At 40.2% G+C, this 27,470-nt stretch overlaps 1 protein-coding gene across 1 annotated transcript in view; it reads left to right on the top strand.

Annotated features, from left to right (window-relative positions):
* NELL2 (neural EGFL like 2) overlaps positions 1-27,470 on the top strand; it is a 147,329-nt gene that overhangs the window by 85,920 nt on the left and 33,939 nt on the right. The window contains exons 14-15 of the mRNA XM_056846760.1: positions 13,205-13,327; positions 14,878-14,973. Coding sequence (XP_056702738.1) covers positions 13,205-13,327; positions 14,878-14,973 — 219 coding nt within the window. The remainder of the gene's footprint in view (positions 1-13,204; positions 13,328-14,877; positions 14,974-27,470) is intronic.

The following is a 27,470-nucleotide window of genomic DNA, read 5'->3' as shown; positions in this document are numbered from 1 at the left end:
TCAATATTTGTCTTTGGCTAGTGGGACTTAAGGAAATCAGTGTCTGCATAAGAATATAACATGCACATTGAGGTGAGGATTGTACTGACAAGATAAGAAGCTTAGAATCTCATAAAGTGATCACTGGAGAAAATATATTGTCAGTAACGGTAATTACTGCAGGTAATTGTGTGATTTGCTCTGTTACGACCACTGAACAAGGGACCTACCAGCTGCAACATGCTCTTATCTCTGATTTTGAGGGATGGAAAAAAAATCACCTGTCTTACATTATTAGCATTTAAAATTGTATAGATAGGTAGATTTTTAGTTAATTGGTTTGATTTCTTTGGGAAATGACTTTCCTCTACTCTTTATGTATTTCCCAGTGCTTGATAAATTGTAACAAATCCATTATTTGTTAAAAAAATAATTAATTTGGCCTTGAATTTTATGGTTGTCAGGCAAAAGCAGGGTATAAATATTTTAATTAATAAATAATTTTGTTGAATTGTCATTATAAATCATAATGATTGAAGTCCTATCATTGAGAACACCAGTGCTGATAAAAATTGCCTTCAGCCAGCATCCAGCCATTGTAAACAGGGTTTACAAGTACAGCTACAAACTGGCTGCTGTACTAGCCCAGCCCATGTTGGAGGAGGCCATCCCAAGGTGAATGGGATATCTGTGTACTACACTAGAGGTCTTGGACTCATAATATCACATGGGGTTGATGAGATTGGAACAGCAAAGGGATCAATAGACTGGTATATACAAATCACTCTGATGAATTTAGCAGTATACAGCTGCCTCTTTTGAAAGGACTTCTGCTTGTTCCCCTGGGACGATCCTCTGTGCAGAGGAAACAGGAGCAGCATGCAGAATGAGAACTTCTGTATATTTTGGTAGGTCGCAGGAGGTCCTAGTTTTGTTGGGCCATTTCAGGCACAATCTGCATGACATAGATTTGGAACCATGGTATACACAGCAGCCAAGGGCTGTTATCAAGGCACTCATGTACGGTTGCTGCTATGTAAGCACATTTAGCTTGACCATGCAAGGAACCTCCATTCTGTGTCCTCCACATTCATTTTGCCAGGATGGGACCATGACCTTCCTTTGTTATCACTGGAATATTTACATGAAATGTATAGATTCAAATACAGTGTGAATTTAATGAACGATCATCAACATATTTTTAAATTCTAACTTGGCTTTTTATTATCTTGTGCAAGGATTTTTTAAATTAATTTGATGCAGAGATATTTCATATCTTTAGATGATTTATTCCTAGTAATTAGTCTTTTTAATTACATGTTTTACTTACATTTCTGTAACTGCCCAAACACTTCCCAAGTATCCAAATGAATGTACAATTCACAAAACTGCATCTGCAGTTAATAGGTTCCTCAGACAAATTTTAGCTCATTTGACCTGGTAGTGAGCAACTGGTACACCATGTAGTTATGCAGAGGTTTTTTTCTTGGATCCAAGTTCTTCCATTTAATTGATGGCTTGATTGAGCTGCAGGTTCTGTGACTATCTTCTGCACCAACAGATTCTGCAAAGATCTGTTGTGTCCCCATGGGCAAAGCAGCCCCGCCAGGAAAGGAAGGAAATAAATACACAGACAATTGTTTATTGGGAAAACACAGGCTACAGCTTTATTGGTTACAACAGATGGAGCATTGGCGAGGCATAGGGAGAAATGGATCCAGGCATTGAATGACCACCCTGTCATCCGATAGATAGACAGATCGATAGACCGACCCCAACTCGACTGTTGGGGTAGCAACCGGAATGGCGTATAGATGGCTCCACTAAGACATAAATCTCTGAGTGAAGCCTACGCCACATGGGAGTGGAGCTATGAACAGCCCCTGAACTGGGCATCGATGATGTACTCCATCCCAAGATGCCTTATTGGGGTCCCCAAACAGGGGAAGTCAGGCATACAGGCACATCTTCTCCAAATTGGATCCATCCCAATGCCAAAAACTGCCTAAGCTGTGGTGAAAAGAAACAAAAAACAAACCATAAAACATAGGGAGGGTGGGATTCACTGTTGCTAGGGGAAGAACAGGGCCAGTGGCCGGGCAGCGCCTCCTTAAGTAGGCAAAAGGGGTGGGGCGATGCAGGGAGCACCAGCGTCATCACCTGCCGACTCTCCACCCACCCCCAGAGCAACATAGGCTGCAAGGTAGTAAGGGGCTGGGAGCCACCTCCCAGCTGGCCACAACAGGCAGCCATGGTGAGTCGCGGCTGTGTGCTTTCTTCCAGACAGTAGAGCTGGTGAAATGTGTGTATGCATCAGGCAAATATCAATGTCTGTTTAATAGCCCTAATCCCCACTTTAGCAGCTGCTGCTGAATATTAATCCAAATTGGGTATTTACGTTGTAGGATTACATATATTGTGAATATCTGTAGAGAAAGCTACCTACATATCAAAATATTGTGCAAGTATGGGGTTCAGAAACCAAGTGACTATCCTCAAGGTATCAGCTGTTATCCATGACCCACCTAGTTGACCATGTCCTAGACTGGTGAAAGGCCTACAAAAGTTAATGGGAACTTGTCAAGTACTGTGCAAATAGTGGCCAGAGCATATGAACAAGCAGAAAGCAAAGTTACTTTTATAGTGTTATGTGAATTTTCCTTTTAGGTGTGCTAAAGCTGGGGTAAGAACTGATTTAGGATTTAGGATTTCTGCTTGGCTGAGGTAATTGAAGTGATTTGAACATGTAACACATTAATCAGTAATATCAAAGGACTGAATGTTGAAGGAGCAGGAGGCTAAAGTGTTGACTGGACTGTGTATTCTATTATGCTAGCTCAGACATGAATTGTGAATGCTTCATTATCATTAGTATTGACAAAAGAAGTCAAGAAGTGTCAGTTGATTTTAAGTATTTCTGACAGCATACATTCAAATATGATAGGCTTTATCAAAATGTCAGAAGAAAACATCAGAAGCTTATTGTTTTGACAGATTAGCTGTGTTTTTGACTGAAATTTAAATACTTTATGGACAAATACAGTTTGTATTTGTCCATAAAGTATTTAATTTTCAATTAAAAACTCAGTGAATCGGAGAAATAACAAGAGGTGGTGTTCTTTTCTAACCTAAGCCCCGTCAAGTCCAATTCTGTTTTAATTAAATATGATCCATATGATCCATCACAGTCACTGTGATGCTCCCCTTATTATTAGATATATTCCTTTAGTGGTCATATGCCCATATGATCACTAATGAAATATATCTAATATTATGGGGAATATCACAGTTTTTTTCAATTAATAGGATGTGAAGCATATAATTAGCTCACTTTAAATACCTATGAGAATAATCCTAAAGAGGTCTACTTAGAATCTTGCTCAGATTTATTCAGTGGGGCTTACTCCAAGGAAAGTGTTCATAGGTTTTAACTGCAAGTTGCCAGCACCATCTATGTGGTCTTCGTGCTTGTGAAGGAAAGAATTGATCTTGTCCCATACTTTAATTTGTAGCCTTGTATCTTTATATATTTTGTTCTCCCATGCCTCTTCAATGTGTATTTCCGCACTATGTTTTAACATGGAAACTCAAGCATTGTGAGAACTATGAGCCTAAAAAAAAGAAGGGATGAGAAGGAAGAGGAAAAGTGATTCTGAGGTCAGTACTTACATTTTGTTTCCTTAAATGGCTGACTTCTCTATGTGAATGCTGAACACGTCTTAAGATATTTTTCAAATTCTACCCCTGCTTGTATACCACTGTAATGAGCAGAGGTTATAAAGGATCAGTATTAACTATGGAAGATCATTAATATATATTTTTCACATACATTGTTGAATATTGCTCCGTTGTGTTTCACAATGAAGCCAAGTGAATATAAGAGGTGTCAAAGTTGAAGTTAAAAGAAATAAATATAAATTACCAGTTCAAAGTTACATAAAACTGCCAGACATTTTTGTTAGCCTTTAAGGTGCTTCTGGACTCTTGCTCTTGCATAATTTCCATACTGAATTGGAAGATGGATTGAAGGCAGTGCTTCTTTCATAAATGTGTTAAAATGTAACGTATTATTTTGAGGAATACAATATTTATCATGAGTCCATAAAATGAAACCTTAAACTACATACTCAATATCTCCCGTTGCCTTCCATGGGGTCAAGATCTCATTTATAATCCCCATAAAGAGGGTATTCTAACTTCTTGTATTGTAAAGCCATTACTCTGGGAATGAGAACATAATCAACATGATTACACATTTAAGGACTCCCAAAGCTATTATGAATACAACCCATTTTGGTTCCTATTTCATAGTGAAATTGCATTGAGAAAGATTTAATGACCCTTATTTAGTTAGTCTAGAACTTGCTTAGTCTTAAAGAACATTAAGCATATGTAAATTCAGGTTAATAAATCATTACAAATGCCTTGCGGTTTTATTTTTGAAAAGTTGTTATAAAAACAATTTTTTACCACTGAAAGTAGTATTGTCTTGATGGAGTAAATTTAATGGACACTAATTTCTGTAAAAGGTTTTAATGCCTAAAATGCTGATAGCCAATTTTATTCTACTCACATTTCTGATTTATGCAGTTTCCAAACATCTATGAAGTACAAAACTACAGTGCAAGAAATTTGTAAAACCAAGTTAATTCTAGCTTTATTTTTGTGTGTGTGTAAAGTCTCAAGAGAATTATAGCGACCCCATAGGGTTTTTAAGGCAAGTGATTAAGCAGAGGTGGTCTTCTGCATAGTTGTCCTTGGTGATCTCCCATACAAGTGTCAACCCTGCTTAGCTTCTGAGATCTGATGAGATTGGGCTATACTATACTACTCCACATCTGTACATGATTAACTATCTAAGCCACATAATTTTCTCTCTGCTGCATGGGATAAGAAATGGAATAAGAAAATAATCATTGGAGGAGATAGGGCTGTCAATTCGGTTCGTCCCGAACCGAAAAACAGCCGAATTTTCCCTGATTCGGTGGTTTTTAGTTCAGGATGAACCAAACTCAAAAAAAGGCGGGAAACGGGGGAGCCGAATTCGCCGACTTCAGGGTGTTTGGCGAATAAATTCGGCAGATTCGGGGTTTGCCCCCCACGCCTTCAGGGAAGGCAGGCACGCAGGGGGCCCTTTAAACAGATCTGCGCCTTCCAGCTGGAAGCCGCAGATCTGTTCCCCCCCGTGCGCCTTTAGGGGGCTTGCAGCTGGGAGGCGCAGATCTCTTTAAAGAGCCCCCCGCGCGCCTTCATGGAAGCCCCGTGAATATTGATGTATAGATATGTTCTTGAGAAAATAAAAATGAGTGATAGCACTGTTTCTTCAGAAGGAAGTCTTGCCAAATGATGCCAGTGTTGTAGCAAGAAACTTTCCTTTCTCCCTTAGAAGCTCCTTGATTCATAAACCTTGAGCAGCATAATTCTAAATCTATTGTCTAAGGGATATCAGGACTAAGATAAATGTTGCCACTTCCATTGTAACCTTAGGATTGCTGTCACTTAATAAATACGGTATTAACTCAGACACAGAGGTACTTACTGTAGCTACTCTATGACTGCACTTAAATGCACTTGGTGTTTAGTTTATTTGCCTTTAAATAAAATTAGCGACCAGGTTCAAGGAATCTGTATACAGATGCTTGTGGTAGAACTGGGTTTGTTCATCAAACCCCAACAATAAATTATTTGAACGTAGAAATTTTGTATGCATTTAGTTCCTACTTTCCAATAACAACATCTTTTAAACTTTTCATTTGAATGTTAATGTTAGGAATGTTAATGTTAGAAACTTATCAGGAGCATTAATGGGTCAAAAGCACCTTGAGTTTCAGTGAGAAAGGTGTGCTACGTAAACAAAGGAAATAAATACATTTCAATAGACAGCCATTATGATCACTTAGAAATATGCACCTGTCAAATCATATCCTGTTGTGCAAGCCAATTTGTTATAGTACAGTTCTGACCCCAAGTGTTCAACTTCTATTTGGATTTCCCTGACTTCTGTAACTGTTGCCTGTATAAAGGCAAGAGGTTGCTTGGAATGGAAACAGAGAAGCAAGCCAATAAGTAAGCCTTGTGTTCACCTAAGGTCTTAAGACCCAAAGCTTAGCAAAAATTCTCCTGAGTCTTCCAGGTGGGGCCACAATACCCACTTGAGCAACAGAGCATGTTGGAAGATGGCTGGTCATTAAGGTTGCCAGTCCCCCAGCCATCGGCAGGGATGGGAGTTGGGGTGGATCTTACCAGGCTTAAAATGAGGCCTAGGTCTCAATGTCTCCTGTGTGAGGAAGTCACTTCCAGAAGCAACACCATCATGTAGACGATGCTCTGGTATTTGTGCAAACACTCTATGGTAGAAGCTGTTTTTACCATAGAGCTTTGCCCAGATACCACAGCATCTCTCCTGTCGTTGCCTGTGAGAAGTGACCTCATCATGCAGGAGACATCAAGGCCTAGGCCTAATTTTAAGCCTGGTAAGACCCCCACCAGCCAGCTGGACAGAAGGGGTCAAAGTGGGGCATCCCCCAGCGCGGGTCTGGCAGCCTTACTGGTGACTCATGGCAGAGCCTGGGAAAACTTTTATATTAGTTATGAATTGTTGGGCTGGCATAGTTGTTTGCTTTGTTTGCCTTCCATATGATGGCACCTTTTTCTAGGTGTGGCTTTTGGGGGGGAAGCAGTTTGGATGAATTTAGCCATTTGGTTTCTTTATTTGCATGTTCTTTGTACAAATTTTGGTGGATAAACCAGTTAATAGGGAGTATGGACAGGTGCCTGGAAGAGTCATTGTTTGACAGCAGAACACTCTCAATTCTAGGATCAATTGAGTAAGATCAATGAGTACCATAATGGTGCAACACAAGCAACATAGTTTGCAGGTGGCTAAAATACCTAACACATACTGCACTTGTGTTTCACTTTAAAACTTGTACTTTACAAATAAATTGTTAAATGCCAATAAAGGCTTGTGTTGTGTTAAATAAATTAAATTGTACTTGAAATTTATTTTTTGTTATTTTATTGTTATGTTTACTTTATCCCTAATATTGGTATTAGTATAAGACAGTTTTAGGGTATTCATAGTTTTATAGTATTCAAATTGGGTTATACTGTCTAATTGAATTGTTTTCTATATTTTGTAATCTGCCTTGAGTTTCAGTAAGAAAGGTCAGCTATCAATCAATCAATCAATAAAATTTACAGCCCCTATAAATGTAACTCACATAGCAAGCAGATATAAAGTGGAACAGTTTAGGATTATGATTTCAAAATGTTTTCTCAATGCAGGGTGAGCGCCTAGACACCTGCAATAAAGTGTCACAACATATTAGAATTTGATTGAAGGTTTGCCAAAGCAGGAACCTTTCAATCACACAAGGGGAAGAGGGAGGGAAGCATGCAAGCATGGTAAACAAACTGTGTTAATGTTGTCATGAACAAACAGATTTGTTGTGGTGTCAGAATACATCTATTGCTATTACATGGAGTTTAGATAACAGAGTCAGAATTCCATCTGATAAACTCAATAGTAAAGCTCCTTGTTCCTCATTTAAATATAATATTATCTTTTTGTGTAGCAGAGATTTAAATGTTGAACTTTCTCCTTGGTGGCTTGCTCTTTGGTGAATGCTTTTTTATCCTGAGCTAGCAATCACTTAAATGTAACTCTTTCAGAAAGTCATAAATTGAACTTATTTTGGTAATTCAACTTTCAGTCTGGTAAATGCTACTGGCCATGATAGAAATAAAACAATTGTGTCTGACTGTCTAATCATCTTAAAATGTTTTTTTTTTATTGTTGTACAAATTTCTTCACTGCAGTTTAGTAAAAAGTGCTGTGCAAAAACAAATAATAAACCCTTTTATTTTTCCCCTTTGTGGCATTAATTATATTGAAGTGTTTGCTTCAGTAGTGATATGTATTGAAGTTAAATTCATTTTTGACAGCCATATACATAATCTAGGAAATCTCAAGGCTGTGAATTGCTAATTATTATATATATATTTTGTTTTTGCAGAATATAAACTAAATATCCTATAGGCTCAGTTCTCAAAATTTACACTAGTCCCTAAATTTGCATGCAATTAATATTCTGACATCAGAGTAATGTCATTGGGACTATACAATCTAGTCTAGCCTGTGTTTATGTAAGAATTCCCTGAGATTCTAGAAGAATTTCTGTTGCCTAGAGTTTTTAGTGTGGTTGACTCCTAGAACAAGAGGGTTGCACCAGTTACCAAGATTGAAGTAGACAAACACAAGTGCTGATAGTGCAGCAGGGAAGTGAAAATTTAATACTGGAGTATTTTAAAAGTCCCTATGTGTTTTGTTGTAGCTTGGTAGGGAATCTGAAATATAATGTAATAGAAACATAAATAAAATAATATGAAAACAGTTAAATATAAGATATTAAACCACAGAAGAAACCTGAATGAATGAGCACAAATGAGAATGTTACATAAACAGAGAAATCTCACTTTGGTTTTAAAAGTATATTCTATCATTTTAATTTTGAACTCATATGTTGTGAATTTGGAGATTCATAACTGGTTCACAGTATTGTGGTTTGACTATTCAGTTAGATTTTTCTGATAACCTTTCACCCAGTTGCCCCAACTGGTGTCTAAATTAATGACTTGTGCCCCAATTGATATCTAAATTAATGACTGGCTATTATCTCACTAATTTTATCATCTTTCTTGTAGCACTGTTGCTCTTGACCAAAGTACTGAAAGTATAGTCTAATTTCAGCTAAAGTTCTATAAAAAACCCTCAACAAGGCTATTTCCAAAATGGTGACCAAAAATCACCTTCTGTCACTTGAGATTATTTTCTTTGACCAGCAAGAGTCAAGTAGTGGCATTCTACTTCCTCCTCAAATAGACAAATAGATTAACATAACACCTATAACAGTGGATAGTGAAGTTGGCTCAATAACTCTGCAGTTCTGATGGGCCATCAGTAAAGATTGTCAACTCATACCTGGCAATGTTAACTAGCAACAAATGTCCTGTTCCTCATATAAGTGTACATTTGCATGGGGGAGGGGGATAAACATAGTTCTTCCTCAGAGTTGTAGTAACCCAGCAGTATGCAAGACTCTACAGCCGCCAGATCATTGAAAAGGGTACGTGGTGCTGAATCTGCTGACTACTGCGAAGACTGCATTTGACCACAATTCTAACTCAGTTTGATAATGGCCAGTTCTAACTTTGTTTTTTAACCTAAGATTATATGTGCTTTAAAATTGTCAAGGTATTAAAGTTGGCTTTGTCTAAGTATAGTATTGTTCTCTAGAGAGTAAAGAAATGGCATCTATAAGACATTTGGGTGTTTTCCTTATCAGTATATTGTATAGCATCCCATAATTATTTTCATGTTGCATTACACGAGGTGAGAAAAAAAATTCAAACTACATTTCAATGCCATTAAGATAATAAGACAAAGCAGCCAAGCCTGTCTATTTAATTCCACAGCACAGCTGACATGTGGCCCTAATTTGCAAAGTTGTGACTTCTTTTTCTTTCCTAATAGCTTGATCCAGTGTAAATGATTCTTTTTGCTACATGGAGCTAGCTTGTGGAATTCACTGTTGTTGGTGGTCACAAAGTCATATGCAGTAACAAGCTTATTACAATGGTTAAATAATTTCATGAGTAATAATATAGTTATCCATGCTGAGGTGGGAGTAATTAAATCTCATGCTTCAGGAATCAAAAGCAGCAGGTCCTCAGCACATTTTGCTGAAGACTTAAATGTTCTGACCACAGTGCTACAATTTGTTAATGGAACTGGAGGAAGACAGAGGTCACTTATAGAGGTCACATACTGGTTCACATACAGCGATCACATACTGGCTCAGGTTTCACATCATAATTCCAGCCCAGTCTGCAGATTTGGGAACCCACAAAGAATTCTCCCTGTGTTTATTTGTTCTGCTCAAAGTGTTCCGTGACATTCAAATTGTGAAACTGCTGTTAGCCCTTAGTAGGGCTTTCTCTAAATTATTGTTTGCAAACTCTGTTCAAACCATGGTCTCAGTTCATTATTTGAGGAATCATCAGAATTGCAGAGTGGAGCACAAACAGAAATAGGTGGCCTTTCCATAGAGAATATGTAGGTATGTTACAAAAATTGAAACTAATCTAAACCAGTTATTTTCACATTTATGTCCTTCAGCAATTAATCCTTGCATATCTATCTACCATGGCACCTTCATATATTTAAGAGAAATTTGGGGCATGATCTAAATTACTCACAATAATTTCTTATGAAATATTTGTTATTTGGCCTGCAAGAATTTCAGAGTACATGATAGAACATACCCAGCATTCTCCTGCGGTTGCACACTGCAAGAGTAACTATGGTAGTAAGATAGTTATTTTTGATAAAGCCCTGATAGGCTTCTGAGAAACCCCAGGTTTTCTTGGAACACAGTTTGCAAATTATTGATCAAAAGGGGCATACAAAGACATGATCTGTCTCAGTCATTTTATTTCTGAAAATGGTGTCTTGCTAAACTCCAAGGCAGTAATCTGGTGATCAATCAGATTTGCAGCTCTAGTTTAACTAGCGCTGCTTGAAATAATCGCTGTATGGAAATTACTGTTTTACTTTAATAAATGCAGAAAAGGAAAGAATAAACTTCAAATAAACTGTGAAATGTCCCAGAAAGAATTAACATCTGAGTCATTGCTAAAATTCAGAAGCTTGGTTTCAGCTTCCAGAAATACACCAATATGGACATAGCAATCAGCAGTCACAGCTATAAGCAAAGTCTGCATAGAATTCTGGGATGTGTGTGTGTGAAAAAAATTATGATGAATATTTGCTTGCATATGTGATCTATGCTGTCTATCTTTAAGCAATGAACACTGTGTGAAATATCTTAATCCAGATACTGAACCAGTATTGGAGACCTGGTTAATCCAAAATAGGGCTGTTGAAAATAAATTTGGTAAAATTCAGATTCGGCAAAATTCGACCCATTTTGATTCGGGAAATGCTGAAGTCCGAATTCCCCCGATTCGGATCTGTGCAATTCGGCGCAAGATTCGGAGTTCGGGAGAAAATTCAGCAGTTTAAAGCCATTAAAAACACATTCTCACCTTTCCGCAGCTCCGGGGGGGGCACGTTTGGAGGTAGAGGTCCAAAACTTTCATTGTAGCTTGAGGGGACCCTTCTTGCAAGAACCCCCAAGTTTGGTGATGATTGGGGCAGGGGGTCCCGAGTTATGGGGCCCGGAAGGGGTCCCCCAATTTGCCCATTGCAATAAAGCCATCACAAACACATTTGCGGCTTTCCGCGGCTCCGGAAGGGCCTTTTTGGAGGTAGAGGCCCCACATTTCAGCGTAGCTTGAGGGGACCCTTCTTGCAAGAACCCCCAAGTTTGGTGACGATTGGGGCAGGGGGTCCCGAGTTATGGGGCCCGGAAGGGGTCCCCTCTCCGCCCTTTGGAATGAATAGAAATAAATAGACCATTTGGACTCGAAGTTTGCAAAACCATGCAAAGCAACACGTGACGCGACCTTGGGAGTTTGCAAACTATGGAAAGGGACAGAGGCGCGCTAGCTATGCATAAGGAGCAGGTGGGGGTGGAATTTCCCCTTTTGCATCAGACTCGGGAGTCGGGAGTCTCGGGACCAGGCAAATGCATTGTTTAAGTCACAATTTGAAAACCAGTTCTGAGCGAGCATCAAAATAGACCTAACCGATCTTATGAATGAGGGAAAACCTGAGGACACACAACTGAAGCCCCCCCTCAAACTAGGGAGAGAGAGACGCGAACGGGCACGCACACTCCCAGGCAGAACGGGCGAAACCCCCCTCAAACCAGTATGGCTCGGCCCCAAACGGGGAAAAAACCAAGGAGGAGGAGGCGTGGGTGCTGAGCGGCGCCGGGGAGAGACTCACGCAAGCCGCACCGTCGCACTTAACCCCAGGCTAGGGGCAAAAAACAAAAGCAGAGCACAGCACACACTCCCACAGAGGCGAGCGGGCACACACCCTCTGCAGAACGGGTGAAGCCCCCCCTCAAACCAGTACGGCTTGGCTCAACCCCAAATGGGAAAAAAACCAAGGAGGAGGAGGCGCGGCCCAGGTGCCGAGCAGAGAGAGACTCGCTAGCCGCCGCACAGACTCAACTTTAAACTTTAGAACTTTAAAAGCAGAACACACACTCCCGCAGAGGCGAGCGGGCACATCCCCCTCAGCAGAATGGGCGAAAGTACCCTTTGGCTTCCCCCCCACCCACAGAAACTGCTCCCCCACACTCACACAGACTCTGCTCCCCCCCACACACACACAGGAGAAAAGGTATAGAGAAAAAACCCCAAAATCAAACTGTGGATGTCTTCCAGCAGGAGCACTGAGTAAATCCAATCCTATTCCGGTAAACACCAGCAGCTCGGCCCAGTCAGGAATCGGATCTCTCAGCAGCACCCCCACCAAATTGGAAGGCAATGAATACAGTCAGGACGAGAGGGGAGGGACGGGAGTTTTTAGACTCTTCTCCTGGCCATTTCAAAAGTGAGAATCCCTGCTGTTATTGGCCAAGAGAAGACCCAGCTTGGCCACCATTGGCCACGGGAGAATGCTGCTTACTAACTGACAATTATGCAGCTGATTCTGAGCCTCCAAATTTGCCAAATTTATTCGGCGCGCCCCAAACTCGCCGAATTTGGCTCGTCGTTTTCCTGCCTTTTTTGAATTCGGTTCCATCCGAACTGAAAACTGCCGAATCGGGGGAAATTGGCTGTTTTTTGGTTCGGGATGAACTGAATCGACAACCCTAATCCAAAATACTGATAATTTTGCCCTCTCTGAAAGCCAGATATGAAAAATACAATTTTTTTCCCTGGTACACATCCCTACTTTACATTCTTTCATACTGCCGGCAAAAGTTAAGATTGTAGGTGTACATTACATTGACATCTGTAACAAAACTCCAGTTTATTTGAAGGTTTCAGGTTACCTCTTCTAAGTTCAGTGAACAGAAGGAAAGATTATAGCACATTTCACAGAGCTTTCCTCTGTTTCAATACACAGGGAGTGAGAAAATATCAGTTTTGCTTCTTGTTTAGCTTTTTGAGTAAACACTGTGAATCACTTGTACTAGCCACTGACAACTTACAGCTTGTTAGCACAGAAATGTATTTTTTGTTTCTTTACTGCCTTTTACTGTTGGAGTTCCAAATAATATACATTTACTGTTTTGCCTTCCAGAGCATGATGAATGCCTCACAAACCAACACAACTGTGATGAAAATGCACTGTGTTTCAACACCGTGGGAGGGCATAATTGTGTGTGCAAGCCAGGTTTTACTGGAAATGGCACTGTGTGCAAAGGTAAGCAATGAGAACAAAAATCAAATTCCATTCTAAACTCTGTCTTTTAACTGATACCAGAAAATTTGTGTACCTTTTAATAATTCCAGCTCAGCAAATCTAAGGTAGATAGAGGCCCTATTAAATCATGTTAGCATTAGATCTTATGTAATATATAGTTTCATTCATAAGGCAGCAAAAGCGTGCTCACAGTACATGCAGGTACACTGGAAGATTGTGGCTATAGCTTCCTGGCACACATATCCATGCAGTGGTAAATGTGTGTGTATAAAGTGCTGTCAAGTCACAGCAGAATTATAGCGACCTCATAGGGTTTTCAAGGTGTGATTAAGCAGTATTGTCATTCCACATCCCAAGTGGTAAATGCAGCTCTGTTCAATTGTTATATTTAACCATGTGCATGGGCCAAATGCTGTACACATTACAGCACATCTGAAAAAACATATCTTTCAGCTTCAGAACATGTATACCAGACCCCCAATTAATGTGCCTCTGCACATGAAATCCTGAAGGAGGCACAGACACCAGAAGGTACTTTCATATTGGTCCTTTCCAAGTGAAAGGTGATTATAGATGCTAATGTAATTCCCCCTCTGTCCTCTTCTACAATTCTGTTTGTGTCTAGCAATTAGCCTCAAGGAAGGGTTTGCCTCCAGCCCCCATTCCCAGTGAAGTTTCTGTGTGCAAAGCAGCATTGTGGTTGGGGGAAGCTCCCTTTTGAGTGCACACATCTGATTTGGGGGAGGAGGTGACTGAAGGGACTCTAGTGGGCTGTGTTCCAAATCAGAAGAAACTGCTTCAGATAAATCTTTACTTGGTTACTGGGTGTTTAGGATGGATGCCTTAATTGACAAAGTAACAATCCAAGAGTCTAAAGAGGAGCTACCTTTTTTCAGAAAAAAGTGGATTTTATGCTTTTTCAGATTAAGAAAAAACAAACAGCTAAATATTTGGGGGTAACTCCTTCTGCTCCCCTCCCCAGTTTAGACAATGGTCATCTTACAGACAGCAATGGTACCTCTTCCAGAGGGGGTGGAGACCGTATACATAATCCAGGCAACAGTATCCTGCACAAAGGTCCTTTTTGTCTCAGCAACCTTTTCCTAAAAAGTAAAGCTCTTCTAAGCAGAAAACTGGCCATCAACCTTACCCTGCTAAGGAAATTCAGGCCCACCAGCTTGAATTCTGACCAGGTCACCCTGACTGTTCAGTCCCTTACTTTAGCGACAAGTTATTATCTTTCATTTATCAATGTGGGACTGCAACACTGTTTTGTACACTGAAACATTCCCTGGTGGCATTCGTATGAACCCTGAGAAAAGTGCTTTCTGAAACTTCAAAAGGGAACCTTAATCTGTTGTAATATTGGCATTAAAAGGGAACCTTAACCACATTTATCATTAGCTAAAATGATTATGTAGGAAGTCAAATTCAGACACTTCTCTTCAGGGCAGTTGTGAGACTGTTATATTTATTTAAGATATTAATTTATTTCATGTGTCCGTCGTGGTGTTGAGGGATGCTGTCATGATTTTCTTTAATGATTTCAGCATTCTGCAAAGATGGTTGTAGAAATGGGGGAGCCTGTATTGCTTCAAATGTCTGCGCCTGTCCACAGGGGTTCACTGGCCCAAGCTGTGAAACTGGTGAGAGACTAATTTTCTTTCCATATGAATCAAAGGTATATCTCAAGTGTCAGAACTGTTGTGGCAGAAGAAATAGTGCACGTGCTCTTTGTCTCCACCCCCTTTGGTGAATTTTTGTTGTACCTCATCTGGTGGTGCAAATTCATTTTGTCAGGTAAACGGGTAGACTGTATAAGCATTAGTCTTTCATGTAGGGAAGAATGGCCACCATAATTTGTCATGTGTTTTTAATTGTGATGTTTTTAATTGTCTTTTTCAACTGTTACCAATCTCAGATCCGGAATATGTGTTGGCATAGAATGTGGAATAAAAATATTAATTTAATTTAAATTAAATAAGAATCTATCAGCATTAAGCATGTATGTTCTGCAGGAAGCAAAATATTTTTTCACTGAAGTTATATATTATGGCAATATTTATAATTAGCACTGAGGTATCTTATACTGCACTTCATCCTAATCCTTAATATGATCCTCATCCTTCATATGATCCTAATCCTTCATATGATGGTATCCGCTCCCATTGATTTCACTGGGCATTATTTCCATTTTATGACTGTGATCTAATTACCCCAATTATACATTGCATCCTGTATGTTTGGGGAAAAGGAAGAGGCAGGGACTCATGCTGAAACACATGCAAAAAATATTTCTATATTGGTTTATACATGGGATTGGACCAATAGTTCTGTTATTCCTTTCCAGGTTTTTCAATGTGGCCTTTCCCCTACAAGTTTCTTGCACTCACAGTTAAGCTGATCCATATTCAGAAACACATGTGGGAAATATTGCCTTTTTTGCCGTCAAGTCACAGCTAACTTATGGTGACCCCTTAGGGTTTTCAAGGCAACAGACATACAGCGATTGTTTGTTGGTTTGCCATTCTCCATGTCTTGCCCCTGGTATTCCTTGGAGGTCTCCCCTCCAAATACTTGCCAGGGTCAGGGCTTAGAGTGTGTGACTGGCCCAAGGTCACCCAGCAAGTTTCCATAGCAGAGTGGGGATTCAAATCGGAGTTTCCCAGATCCTAGTCCAACACCTTAACCACTACACCACGCTGGCTATCAGTATTGCATTACTGATACTGAATAAATGAGATGGTATTCTGTGCTTAGATATGAATATTTGTGATGAGCTGTGCTACTGTAATATGTTCCAAATAAGCTTTTGGTGGGTTGCCTCTCGAGAATTGTACTAAAATTAGAATATATTGTAAACTTGCCAGATGTTCTTCAGTAACACTCCAGTTCAGTCATAACCTAAACAGTGTTCTGCAAACATCTGAACTGAAGGCAATACAGACAATGGGCTAAATAGGCCACATTGTTACTGATGGCACTGTCAAACCAGTGGTGGTAGATCAGATTAATGTCTACAGCAACAGATAATCAATTATCCCAGTTTACTGAACAGTATAGCAATTTAATGTGGATGTTGTTGCTAATCAAACATATATGGTTTATGACTGTTCTAAAATTTGGGAGTCTGTAAAAGTATCTGATTTTTAAAATATCTCTTATTTGTTGTTGCATTTCTGAATTCAGGCTAACTCTGAGTGGCCTTTCAAATTGATTGGCCTTGTTTTAAGACGGACTGGCTCTGTTGCTGGTCAGCTATTTTAAGTATAAATCTTCAGAATAATACACAGGAGGTAGTTTCTGAAGTGCTGTCTCCATCTTACTTGCAAACATGTCCAGTTTTAAAACCGAAACATTCACTAGTCCGAATGTCATTGAGAAAATGCTCTCTGGTCCATTTGAGAAGTAAAAATAGACCCTGTTGCTTGGTATTAAAATATCGCGAATAAATGTTACCACAGTGATAACACAGAGCGTTGTCTAAGTAGCAGCTATTACTTCAAATGATCCGGTGGCTGTTTTCAAGCATAATTTAGTTCAATCATGTGCTATGCTTAATAGAAGAAAACTAATCATAGAGACTTTTGTTTTAAAAATTAAAAAACCAGATAGGACATTGCACATTTAGTTTTCTAACATTTAACATTTCATTTTTCTCTCTCTCTTTTCTACTAATATTGCTAATAAATCGTTCATCCACATGTATTGGCTGACCAGTTCCTCTGATATTTTCTTCCTTTATGTGCTGTGTTACATCTGTTATCGCTAATGCACAAACCCTCCTCACATTTTAATATTTATCCATTTATTTGCTTCATTTATAGCCCACCTTTATTGCTGACTAAAGGCAGATTACAAAACATAAGAACAAACAATAAAACAGCACAAATCACATGGTGACCCCATAGGGTTTTCAAGGCAAGAGACATTTGGAGGTGGTTTGCCATTGCCTGCCTCTGTGTCATGACCCTTCTCCATAGACAAGCATTAGCCAATTGGCAAAGGAACAGAGAATCTGACTCCTACCTTCTTGCTGGTGTATGGAGGTGGGAGGAGGCGACCTCTTCCAAACCCCATAACTTCGGACCCCCTGACCCAATCTTCCAAACTTGGGGGTTCTTGCAAGGAGAATCCCTGCAAGCTACCCTGCAAGTTCGGGGGCTCTACCTAAAAAATGCCCCCCAGGGCCAATTTTTTTCGGGAAACCTGAAAATAAACCGAATTCCCATATTTACCGGTATGGGAATTCAGCTTATTTCGGGTTTCCCCAAAAAAATCTGGCCCAATAAACCCGAACCCGCATTTTACCGGATTAGTTTTTTTTTTGCACAGCCCTAATTTAGAGTTTATCTTTCTCACAGAGACTCGAAGCAATTTACACAGTTAAAAAGTTCAGTCAGAATAGGATAATGCAGACAATCAAGAATTGGTATAAAATGTATTTTAGATGGTACATAACACCTAAAGACATAGCAAACGTTTTAATGGAAAATGTTGGAAATGCCAAAATACAGACACAACATTTTATCATATGTGGGGGACTTGTAGAAAGGCAAGAAACTATTGGATAATGATACATGATGAAATACAAAGAATACTGAAAATTATGTTTGTGCTAGATCCAAAAGGCATGTTATTAAACATTTTACCAAACAATATGCAAAAATATATAATGAATTATTTAGATATATGGTGACACTGGTAAGAGTATGCAAGAAAGCAGAAAGCAGAGGAATACCCAGATGTAACTGAACAGGCAAACAAGTTAGCATAATATGCAACTATGGCTAAATTAACAACTGTAGTTCATAATAGACCATCCTGAGTGAAAAATAGAAAGCATTCCTTGACTATACAGCTGATAACCAATAAAAATGTAAGAATTTAAGTAAGAAATGCATTGTCAGATATGCAAATATAATCAGAAAATAGAAAACTGTAAATCAAACAAGGAGATAATTGGATTGTAATCATAAAGTAAGTTTCAGTACAATGTAATAATTTGACGTTTATGCTTGTATGTTTGTAAGCTTTGTTTGAAAAACAAAAAATATTTTTGAAAGAATTCAGTAAAACAAGATTATAAAAGAGAGAGTAAGGACAATATACTACATGCAATACAATAGTGTAATACATACAGTGAAAAAGACAATGAAAGAAGGCTGGATTACAAATTAGAGAAATAACGTAAATAGTGAACAAAGCAATTTCCATTCTTATTGTAACAAAGGCCATTTAGTAAAAGTTTTTGCACTTCGGTAGGGAATAGTAGAATTTCCCCTGCTAACCCTAGATATCACCGTGGGGGTTACTGCACTTTGTATTCCCAGCAATGTATTAAGAGTGTGAGAACGTTATAAAAAACATCGTTTTAAAAGGGTTTTTGGATACCACGGCTTATAAATGGTTGGAAGACGTCTTCACAGCTAAAGGGGCCAAACAAAGTGCGAACAATATTTTTTATAACGTTTTCAAACTCTTAATACATGGCTGGGAATACAAGTGCAGTAACCCCCCAAGTATAAACTTTTGTCACACTGTCAACCATTACTGCTGTCATTCTTTCTGTCAGTAGTACAAGGAAGCTCTGTGCTACATATTGGGCAAATGTATTTATGTATTTAATTCATTTATATGCTGCCTTTCTCTACTGTAGGGACCCAGAACGGCTTACATCATTCTCTTCTCCTCCATTTTATCCTCACAACAACCCTGTGAGGTAGGTTAGGTTGAGAGAGTGTAACTGACCCAAGGTCACCCAGCACGCTTCCATGGCACAAGTGGGGATTTGAACCTGAGTCTTCCAGATAACAGTGCAACACTCTTAGCCACTTCCCCACACTGGCTCTTACATTCAAGGTGTAATTTACCAGTCTGTCCACTATAACCTGCCTTAGGATTTTTCCATTTTAGCTAATATCTGCTCATATTCTGCTCATGACAGTTCACTAAAAGAGACAATAAAGTAGAATATTTTATTGCATTTAAAACACAGAAGTAAATTCATACCTTACTGAGATATATAATGTTTGCATTGAAACTATGAAAAAGATATGGTTACAGATCTGCATAGCACTGCAGATTCACATAGGGTAAAAAAATTCATAACCATTCTTCAGTATATGCATGACAAAATAGAGAAACTGCTGAATAGAATAATATATTTTATTTGGTATCCCCTTCTCACAGTATTTTCCCTCCACAGTTTCTCAGTGGGTTGTTCCTGCAATGTGTTTAGATATCCCATAGAGACCTGGTGCTTTTTTTTTACCATAGCATAGTGGCCTAGAAATCCAAGAATAGATCATTACTCATTTTTGTAACTTCCTTTGCATGATTTGAGGATCACAGATTAAAATTCAACTTGGGTCAGTGACTTGCCTAGGTAATTGCTATAGATTAGATCTCTGTAGAGTTGGGTGTCACTTTCAGTGGCAGCTAAATGTTTAGCATGTGTGGCTGTTGCTCTTCATTACAGCTTCAAATTAATATGTTCAGGTGCATTGACCACAATAATAGATTCAGATTATGACTATTCCAGGGGAGTTTGTATAAAAGCTCTTTAATTCCAGTACTTAAACTTACTTAGAAAAATGGTTTTACTAGTATTCGCAATATAATTTATTATCAAAGCTACCGCGAAATTGCCTCTCCTGGTATGTTCTTTGGAGTACTCTTCGTTCAGCTAATAACAATCTTTAGGCAGTCCCTGGCCCGAGGAGTGTCCGGCTGGCCTCAACCAGGGCCAGGGCTTTCTCTGCCCTGGCCTCTGCCTGGTGGAATAGCCTCTCTAGTAGGGTTGCCAATTGCCCGGTGGTGGTGGGTAAACTACCGCCCATCCACCGGGCTGCCCGCCGGCCAGCCTAACCCTAACCCTAACCCTGAGGGCCGGTGGGCACTGCGAGCACGCACGTGCAGACATGGCGCACGCGCGCAGATGCAGCGCATGCATCACTTTTCAGTAAACCCAAAAGTGACGCAGACGCTCTAGCACCTTCGGCTAAAACTCTATGGAAACCATAAAGTTTTGGCCAAGATCGCTAGAGCGTCCCTATCACTTCCAGGTTAAACCGGAAGTGACGTAGGCGCATTGCACGCTAACGCCATAGCCCCGCGAAGCTCCCGCTGTTGGAGCTGCGGGGCCTGGTAAGCCTACTCTCTAGTGCAGTGGTCGGCAAACCGCAGCTCCCGAGCCGCATGCGGCTCTTTGGCCCCTTGAGTACGGCTCCCCGCCTCCCCACCCTCCCGTCCATCGGCTGAGCGGCTCCTCCGCATCCCCGCGCACAGCCAGGCAGAGGCGCCGCGCTCCCGCTGAGCTCCAGTGCGCCCCAGGTGGGAGAAGCCCGCAGGCAAGTGGGAGGCGGCACCCCCCTCCCCCGGCCTCCCCTCCTCTCTCTCTCTCCGGCGGGGAGGGATCAGAGGCGGCGGGGAGAGGTGGTGGCTGGCCGCCCAGGCTGCTGCTGCAAGGGGGGGAGAGGCAGGCTCTGCCTCGCACTGGGCCGGAGCGGGCTGCACACCCCGTGCGCCACCTCCACCTCTCCCAGCTGGTCCGGAAAGGAGCCAGCAGGCGAGCGGGAGGCGGCACCCCCCTCCCCCAGCCTCCCCTCCTCTCTCTCTCTCTCTCTCTCTCTCTCTCTCTCTCTCTCTCTCTCTCTCTCTCTCTCCGGCGGGGAGGGATCAGAGGTGGTGGCTGGCCACCCAGGCTGCTGCTGCAAGGGGGGGAGAGGCGGGCTCCGCCTCATGCTGGGCAGGAGTGGGCTGCGTGCCCGTGCGCTCCCGCCGCTGCCGCCTTGCCCAGCCGGCCCGGGAAGGAGGGGAGGGCGGCGGCAGTGGGCCGTGGGGGGGAATCCCACCCGGAGTGCAAAGCAGGGCACCCATTGGGTGGGGTTGGGGGGAGATAGCGGCGGCGACGGGGCACAATTTGCACAAGATCACTCCGGAGGCATAGAGTCGGTGGCTGCTTTGTAGGGGCTGAATGGGAGATACAACATTTGTTGAGGGAAGGCAGACACTGGGGCTCCTTCCACCCCCCTCCCATTGCTAACCTAGTAGCAAAATCTCAGTTGCAGGAGCTGGGCAACCCTAATGGTGTTATTTATGTTGATGGGACTTAATAAAAGCGAGCTGACGGCTCCATAAATAACTGCAGGGTGGGGGAAATGATGGGGAAAGCAAGCTGATTTCCTGCCCCCTCTTTCTTCTCCCTTTATTTGTTTAGGTGGCTCTCAAAAGAAATCTCAATCGTTGTACTGTTGATATTTGGCTCTGTTGACTAATGAGTTTGCCGACCACTGCTCTAGTGAGACCAGGGCCCTGTGAGACCTCAAAGAGTTCCACAGGGCCTGTAAAACAGGGCTATTCCACCAGGCTTATGGTTGAGGCCAGCTACGGTTCCTATATATAAAGGCTGTCCTCCCTAACCTCCCCACTGCAGTAACACCTTTTATTCCATCTGGTGCCTTCCATCTGCTCGTCTAGCTGAAGTTTGTGTATTGTGATTCGTATGTTAAAGGTGCCTGGGTAATTTAGTATAATGTTCATACAGTTTTATAGGGCTATTTTAATGCTATTATTGATTAATATGATTTTATATTCTATAAGCCGCTCTGAGCCTGGCTTTGACCGGGGAGAGAAGGGTAACAAATGGAAATAATAAATAAATAATAAATAAATAAAGTGTGCTGATACTGCCAAACCTGCAGGAGTACTTTAGCACTATTAATACCACAAGAGAATTGTTTTCATTTACTGCTTTGCTCAAAGGAAAGCAATCACAACATGCACATAGCTAATAATGCTCTAAATTAAGGATTGCTAATTGACAGCTCCTACAGTGGATTAAGCCCCAGAGGCAAGTCTGTCCTGCCTTATTAAATTTTAGTTAAAGTATGGCAAAAAGATTGCCTGCAACTTCACTCTCCTCTTGGCACACAAGTAAAGCTTCATTTTCTCCTTGTACTTTTCATTCCCAATTAAATGGTTGGCCAAGTGCAGCCTGTACACTACTAGCCACCCAGTGGCCGTGCACCTGCATAGTACTGCAGCAGCAGTCCTAGTACCTTTGGTGCTTCATCCTAATACTGTCTGGTAAGGCTCCTGAATCCTCTTCCACCACAATCAATAATCAGAAGTTGTAGCTAGTCTTCCTTTTCTTCATGCTAACCATTGCATAACTTATGTTTACAGACATTGCAAGGTTATTGAACCCTTTTAGTAGTGTAATAGCAGACTTTAGGAGTTAGATTTTCAAACACAAAGACTCAAAGCCAGCTTTGGAAGAATCAGATTTATTATTTCAAATAGCTATTTGAGTCTCCAGACTCTGCCCTTCAGAGGCTTTCAAGATGGAGTTGGAGCCCTGAACATAACTGTGTTTAGACTTATATAACCTTTTAATTAGCTCATTATAATATTCTAACTACGCATATTACATAGTAACTTGTCATTGGCTCAGAGTTCTAGGGAATGATTCCATTGGCTTATAATACAAATCAGAATAACTTTCATTGGTTACAAAAACAAGGAAAATCATTGGTTTTTAGAAATATAAGAATAATTCCATTGGTTTAGATAATACTTAGATAATAGCTATTGTTAGTGCACCTGGTATTTTTATCTAGTTACAATTAATCTTTTATACTCCCTTGACTTCCCCGCCAGAATGGCACCCTCCTTGTTCATTCTAGCCCTAGTCAACCTTGAGCTTAACAAACAACACTGTCTGGCTTCAACTGTAATCTCTTTTTGGCTTCTTCTACTGTTTCTAACTTCTAAATATATTTCTCCAGAGGCCCTTTGATTTTGGAGTTCAGTAATGCTTTCTTATTTATTTATTTTTATTGTTAGAGGCCTGTTGGTTTTCTAAAAGCCTGCTGCTTCAGTGGATCCCAGTTCAGTTTTACAGACTCACTTGCTTAGGGTATGTTGGACATTAATCTCAGCTACTGATATGAGAACATCAGTGTTTTGGATATCAAATAGCACACAACATTGGAGTAAGTTTTACATACATTCTATTCATATAGATAGCTGGCTTTTCTTTCAAAGATGTTGAAGACAACTTTCTTCATGAAGACAAATTTCCTTCTTCAATATCTAATGTTTACCATGCTTGAAATTTAGTTTTGATTGCTCAAATGTGTACCAAATGCTTTAATAAGATGTGTCTTCATAGATTAAAAATTGGTTAAACAAAGGAGAAAGTAGGAATACATGCAAAATGATTGCAATGATGAGAGTGAGCAATGGAGTCCCACAAAGTTCAATATTGGAACCTGTGCTATTTAATTTGTTCATAAATTATCTGTAATGGGTGTTGAGCAGTGTAGTAGACAGGTGTGCAGATTATACCAAACTATTCAAGATGGTTAAAATCAGTGGGGATTGTGAAGTGCTTCAGGGAGATCTCTTTAAATTACGTGAGTGGGCAAGTGAAGTTCAGTGTAGGTAAGAGTAAGATGATGAACACTGGAACAAAAAAAAATCCTAACTTCAAATATATGCTGATGAGGTCTGAAATGGCAGAGACTGAGAGGGGAAGGGATTAGGGAGTTGCAGTAGATTGCTTGATGAAAATGTTGACTCTGTGCTACAGTGGTGAAAAAGGCAGATTCAATACTGGGGACTGTTAGGAAAGGGACTGAAAATAAAATAGCCAATATTGTAATTCCCCTGTATAGTTCTATGGCATGGTCTTGTTTGGAATACTATTCACAGTTCTGGTTGCTGTCTCCTAAAATAGATATTGCTGTAGAAAGATGATTCCAATCATCTTTCCAACCAAGATGATTGAAAAACCTTTGGAGCCAGCATGGTGTAGTGGTTAAGAGCGGTGGTTGGAGCAGTGGATTCTAATCTGGAGAATTGGGTTTGATTCCCCACTCCTCCACATGAACAGTGGACGCTAATCTGGTGAATCCAGTTGGTTTCCCCACTCCTACACATGAAGCCAGCTGGGTGACCTTGGGCCAGACACAGTTCTTTCAGAACTCTCTCAGCCCCACCTACCTCACAGGGTGTCTGTCGTGGGGAGGGGAAGGGAAGGTGATTATAAGCTGGTTTGATCCTTTAGTGGTAAAGAAAGTCGGCATGTAAAAGCCAACCTTTTTTTCTTTTCCTATGAAGAAAGGCTAAAGAGTCTGGGATGTTTCAGTTTAGAAACAAGGACCATTAAGGGGTCATTGCTTTATAAGCTCAAAAACAAAGCAAATGAAGCAAAACCTTTTAAAATGGATTTTCCTAAGAAAAACAGTCATCCTCCCAGGCCTTCCCCTACACGTGTTGTTTATAGATAAAGAGCTAAGAGACAATACCAAGCAATCAAGTTTTATGACAGTGACCTTCTGCAAGACAATACCAAACAGTCATGTTTTATGACAGTGACATCTGTATCAGATGTCAAAGTGTCCTTTCAACTTTACTACCCAAGATGATATGCAAAGATAAATATAGTAAACTGTGACAAGAGTTAGACTTCTCTTTCTGAATCTGTGATAAGTGAGTTAATGGGTTTTCTACTAATGAGAGAGTAAGCTGGAGATTCAAGACAGGTTGCTGAATAGTCCTCAACACATTAACATATTATTTTTTCTGTAAATGAGAGGAATTCTACTGCAGGATCTTTTTCATTCAGTGTATATCCAAGTCCTATTTCCATAAATCAGTCCTTTCCTCTCTTTTAATTAGTATTCCAGATGAATGTGTACCCAGTCCTACACATCTAAAGATAAAATAGGTCATTATTAAAGTTTTCCCCCCACTTTTCACTAAGTTAGAAGTGTGTCAGGATTTTATAAGTCAGGCTAGGGTCAATTTCAGTGGTCCCTTTATGCCATAATGAAATGTATTGTAGAGCGTTTTTCTAAGCAATGTACATGATTGACAAAAGAAATGCTGAATTTTGCTGTCTTTCTTAATCACACAGCTTAGAAAGCACATTGAGCAATTGGGGATGAAAATATTTTAGTCTTCATGTGGAAGTTCCATTTATAGCTTTATCTGGGCATCACCCCCATTTGCATAAGGAAGAATTGACGCCATTCAAATTAGCCCCTCAGCCAGGATTTTCACTGGGAAAAGCTAAAGGCTTCTTCTGGAATTATTTTAAAATACTTTAGGATTTGTGTCCTTAAAGCTGCACAGGGCAAATGCACATGACCAAGATCAAAGCCTTGACAAACGACAACCTCCTGCAGATCTCTGCAAACACTGAAACAATCATTCGATGACTTCCTTCCTCATCCAGATACCTTTTCAGCACACAGTTCAGTGATGGAAAAAACCAGAATGGCAGTTTCCTAGTATGAATGTAAACTAGCAGACATTTAATGGATCTTCTTAACTCACAATCATCTTTGGATTTATAGCTGAGAAAGCCATATGCTAAACCACACTCAAGTGTGCCACAATTCAATATGCTGCACACCTAACAGAGGTAATAATGCATATAGTTTTCTCCCCTGACCCGTTTATCCTAAGTATATCATATATGCACCTTCTGGTTCTTGTTATATGGGGGGAAATGGCTAAGATCCCAAAAGCTACCAAAAGAAGTCATTAAGGTGTGTGCACCTGCTCACAAATGTATTTAACAGCAAACTACCATGTTATATCATCAATTGCTTTTGAAAATGCCTTCTTTCAAAAATTACTTGCCACATACCATGAAAGGCTAATGTCCAAGATACACAGCATAGAAGAATTAGTCACCTGATTCTTGAATTCTGGCCTCCATATTGATTCGACCTAACATGGAAAAGTCTTTGACCGCAAGTCACTAGCTCTTGAATACAGTTAGAGAAGGAGGGAGTTTTGTTAGATTAATTTTTGCTAATGAATACCTGTAAGCTTTTCAGGTGCATGATGTTCTGTAAGGTCAAGTCAAAACATAAACAGCTGCTGCTATTGCAAATACGTGCGGGAGGAAGGGGAATCTTCAGTATTTTAGCTTGCACTGCCCATTGCTTGTTCCCTGCAGCTCTCCCCAGCCACTGCTCCAGTACAAAACACATTTGCCTGTTACAAGCATTGATGTAGGAGTTAGTGCACATGTTGGCATATAATATGTATGTCTGTCTTTTTACACACAGCTTGAGCTAGCACAAATTGGTCTAACAAACAGTATTGCCATTCCCACATTAACTGCTATATACTCTGACAACTGTAGAGGCAGCTGCCTTGAAACTAGTTAGAAAATAGCTTTAGAACTGGTGGAGATACATTTCTGTTGTGCCTGTTTTAGCTTTTCCTGTTTTTAATTTTTATCTGCAGACTGTTAAATAATTGCATTGTTAAATTTTGGTTGTTAGCCACTTTGGATATTTTTCATCAAAAACAAAAATATAAAATGTTAGATAAATAAAGACGTTTCAGCTATGAAGAGCTCTAGGAGAGCCAGCGTGGTGTGCTGGTTAGGAGTGGTGGACTCTAATCTGGTGAATTGGGTTGGTTTCCCCATTCCTCCACATGAAGCCAGCTGAGTGACCTTGGACTAGTCACAGTTCTCTTTGAGCTCTCTCAGCCTCACCTACCTCACAAGGTGTCTGTTGTGGGGAGAGGAAGGGAAAGTGATTGTAAGCTAGTTTGATTCTCCTTAAAAGGTAGAGAAAATTGGCATATAAAAACCAACTCTTTCTTCTTCTTCTTCTTCTTGATGCCTGATGAATAAGAAATACATGAACTCGGTTAGATGTTATTATTACTAAAAGGTAGATATGGTGAAATGTTTTAGCATTTGCGGGAGAAGATTCACTTCAAACTAATTAATGCTTATTCCTGCTGTAAGCAAATAACAGTCTAAACAATTCTAAATACCCACTCAGCATTTTCTTGAAGTGCAAAAATTAGTATACAGTATATTGCTGATGTAGAGATGAAATATCAGTTCTACAGGGCATGTATTTGAGGTTCACTGCTGGAGGCAGTTTTGTAACAGTGAATGGTTGCTTTGTCAAAGACCTTGAAAAAGACCACTTATTTTTCAACAAAACATATAAGAAGATTTGTTTATTGAATCATTGAGACTAAAGGTGGATTACACATTGTAAGTCAATGAAGTCCATTAGATGGGACATCCAATAAACAGTGTAATAGGATTAGAATGCAGACATTAAAACCAAGTAAAAAAAAACCTGGAACAAAG

This window comes from Euleptes europaea, chromosome 3 (assembly GCF_029931775.1).
Source record: "Euleptes europaea isolate rEulEur1 chromosome 3, rEulEur1.hap1, whole genome shotgun sequence".
NCBI classification, from domain to species: domain Eukaryota; kingdom Metazoa; phylum Chordata; class Lepidosauria; order Squamata; family Sphaerodactylidae; genus Euleptes; species Euleptes europaea.
The sequence above is the reverse complement of the archived record's forward strand: the minus strand, read 5'-3'. Positions and strand labels throughout refer to the sequence as shown.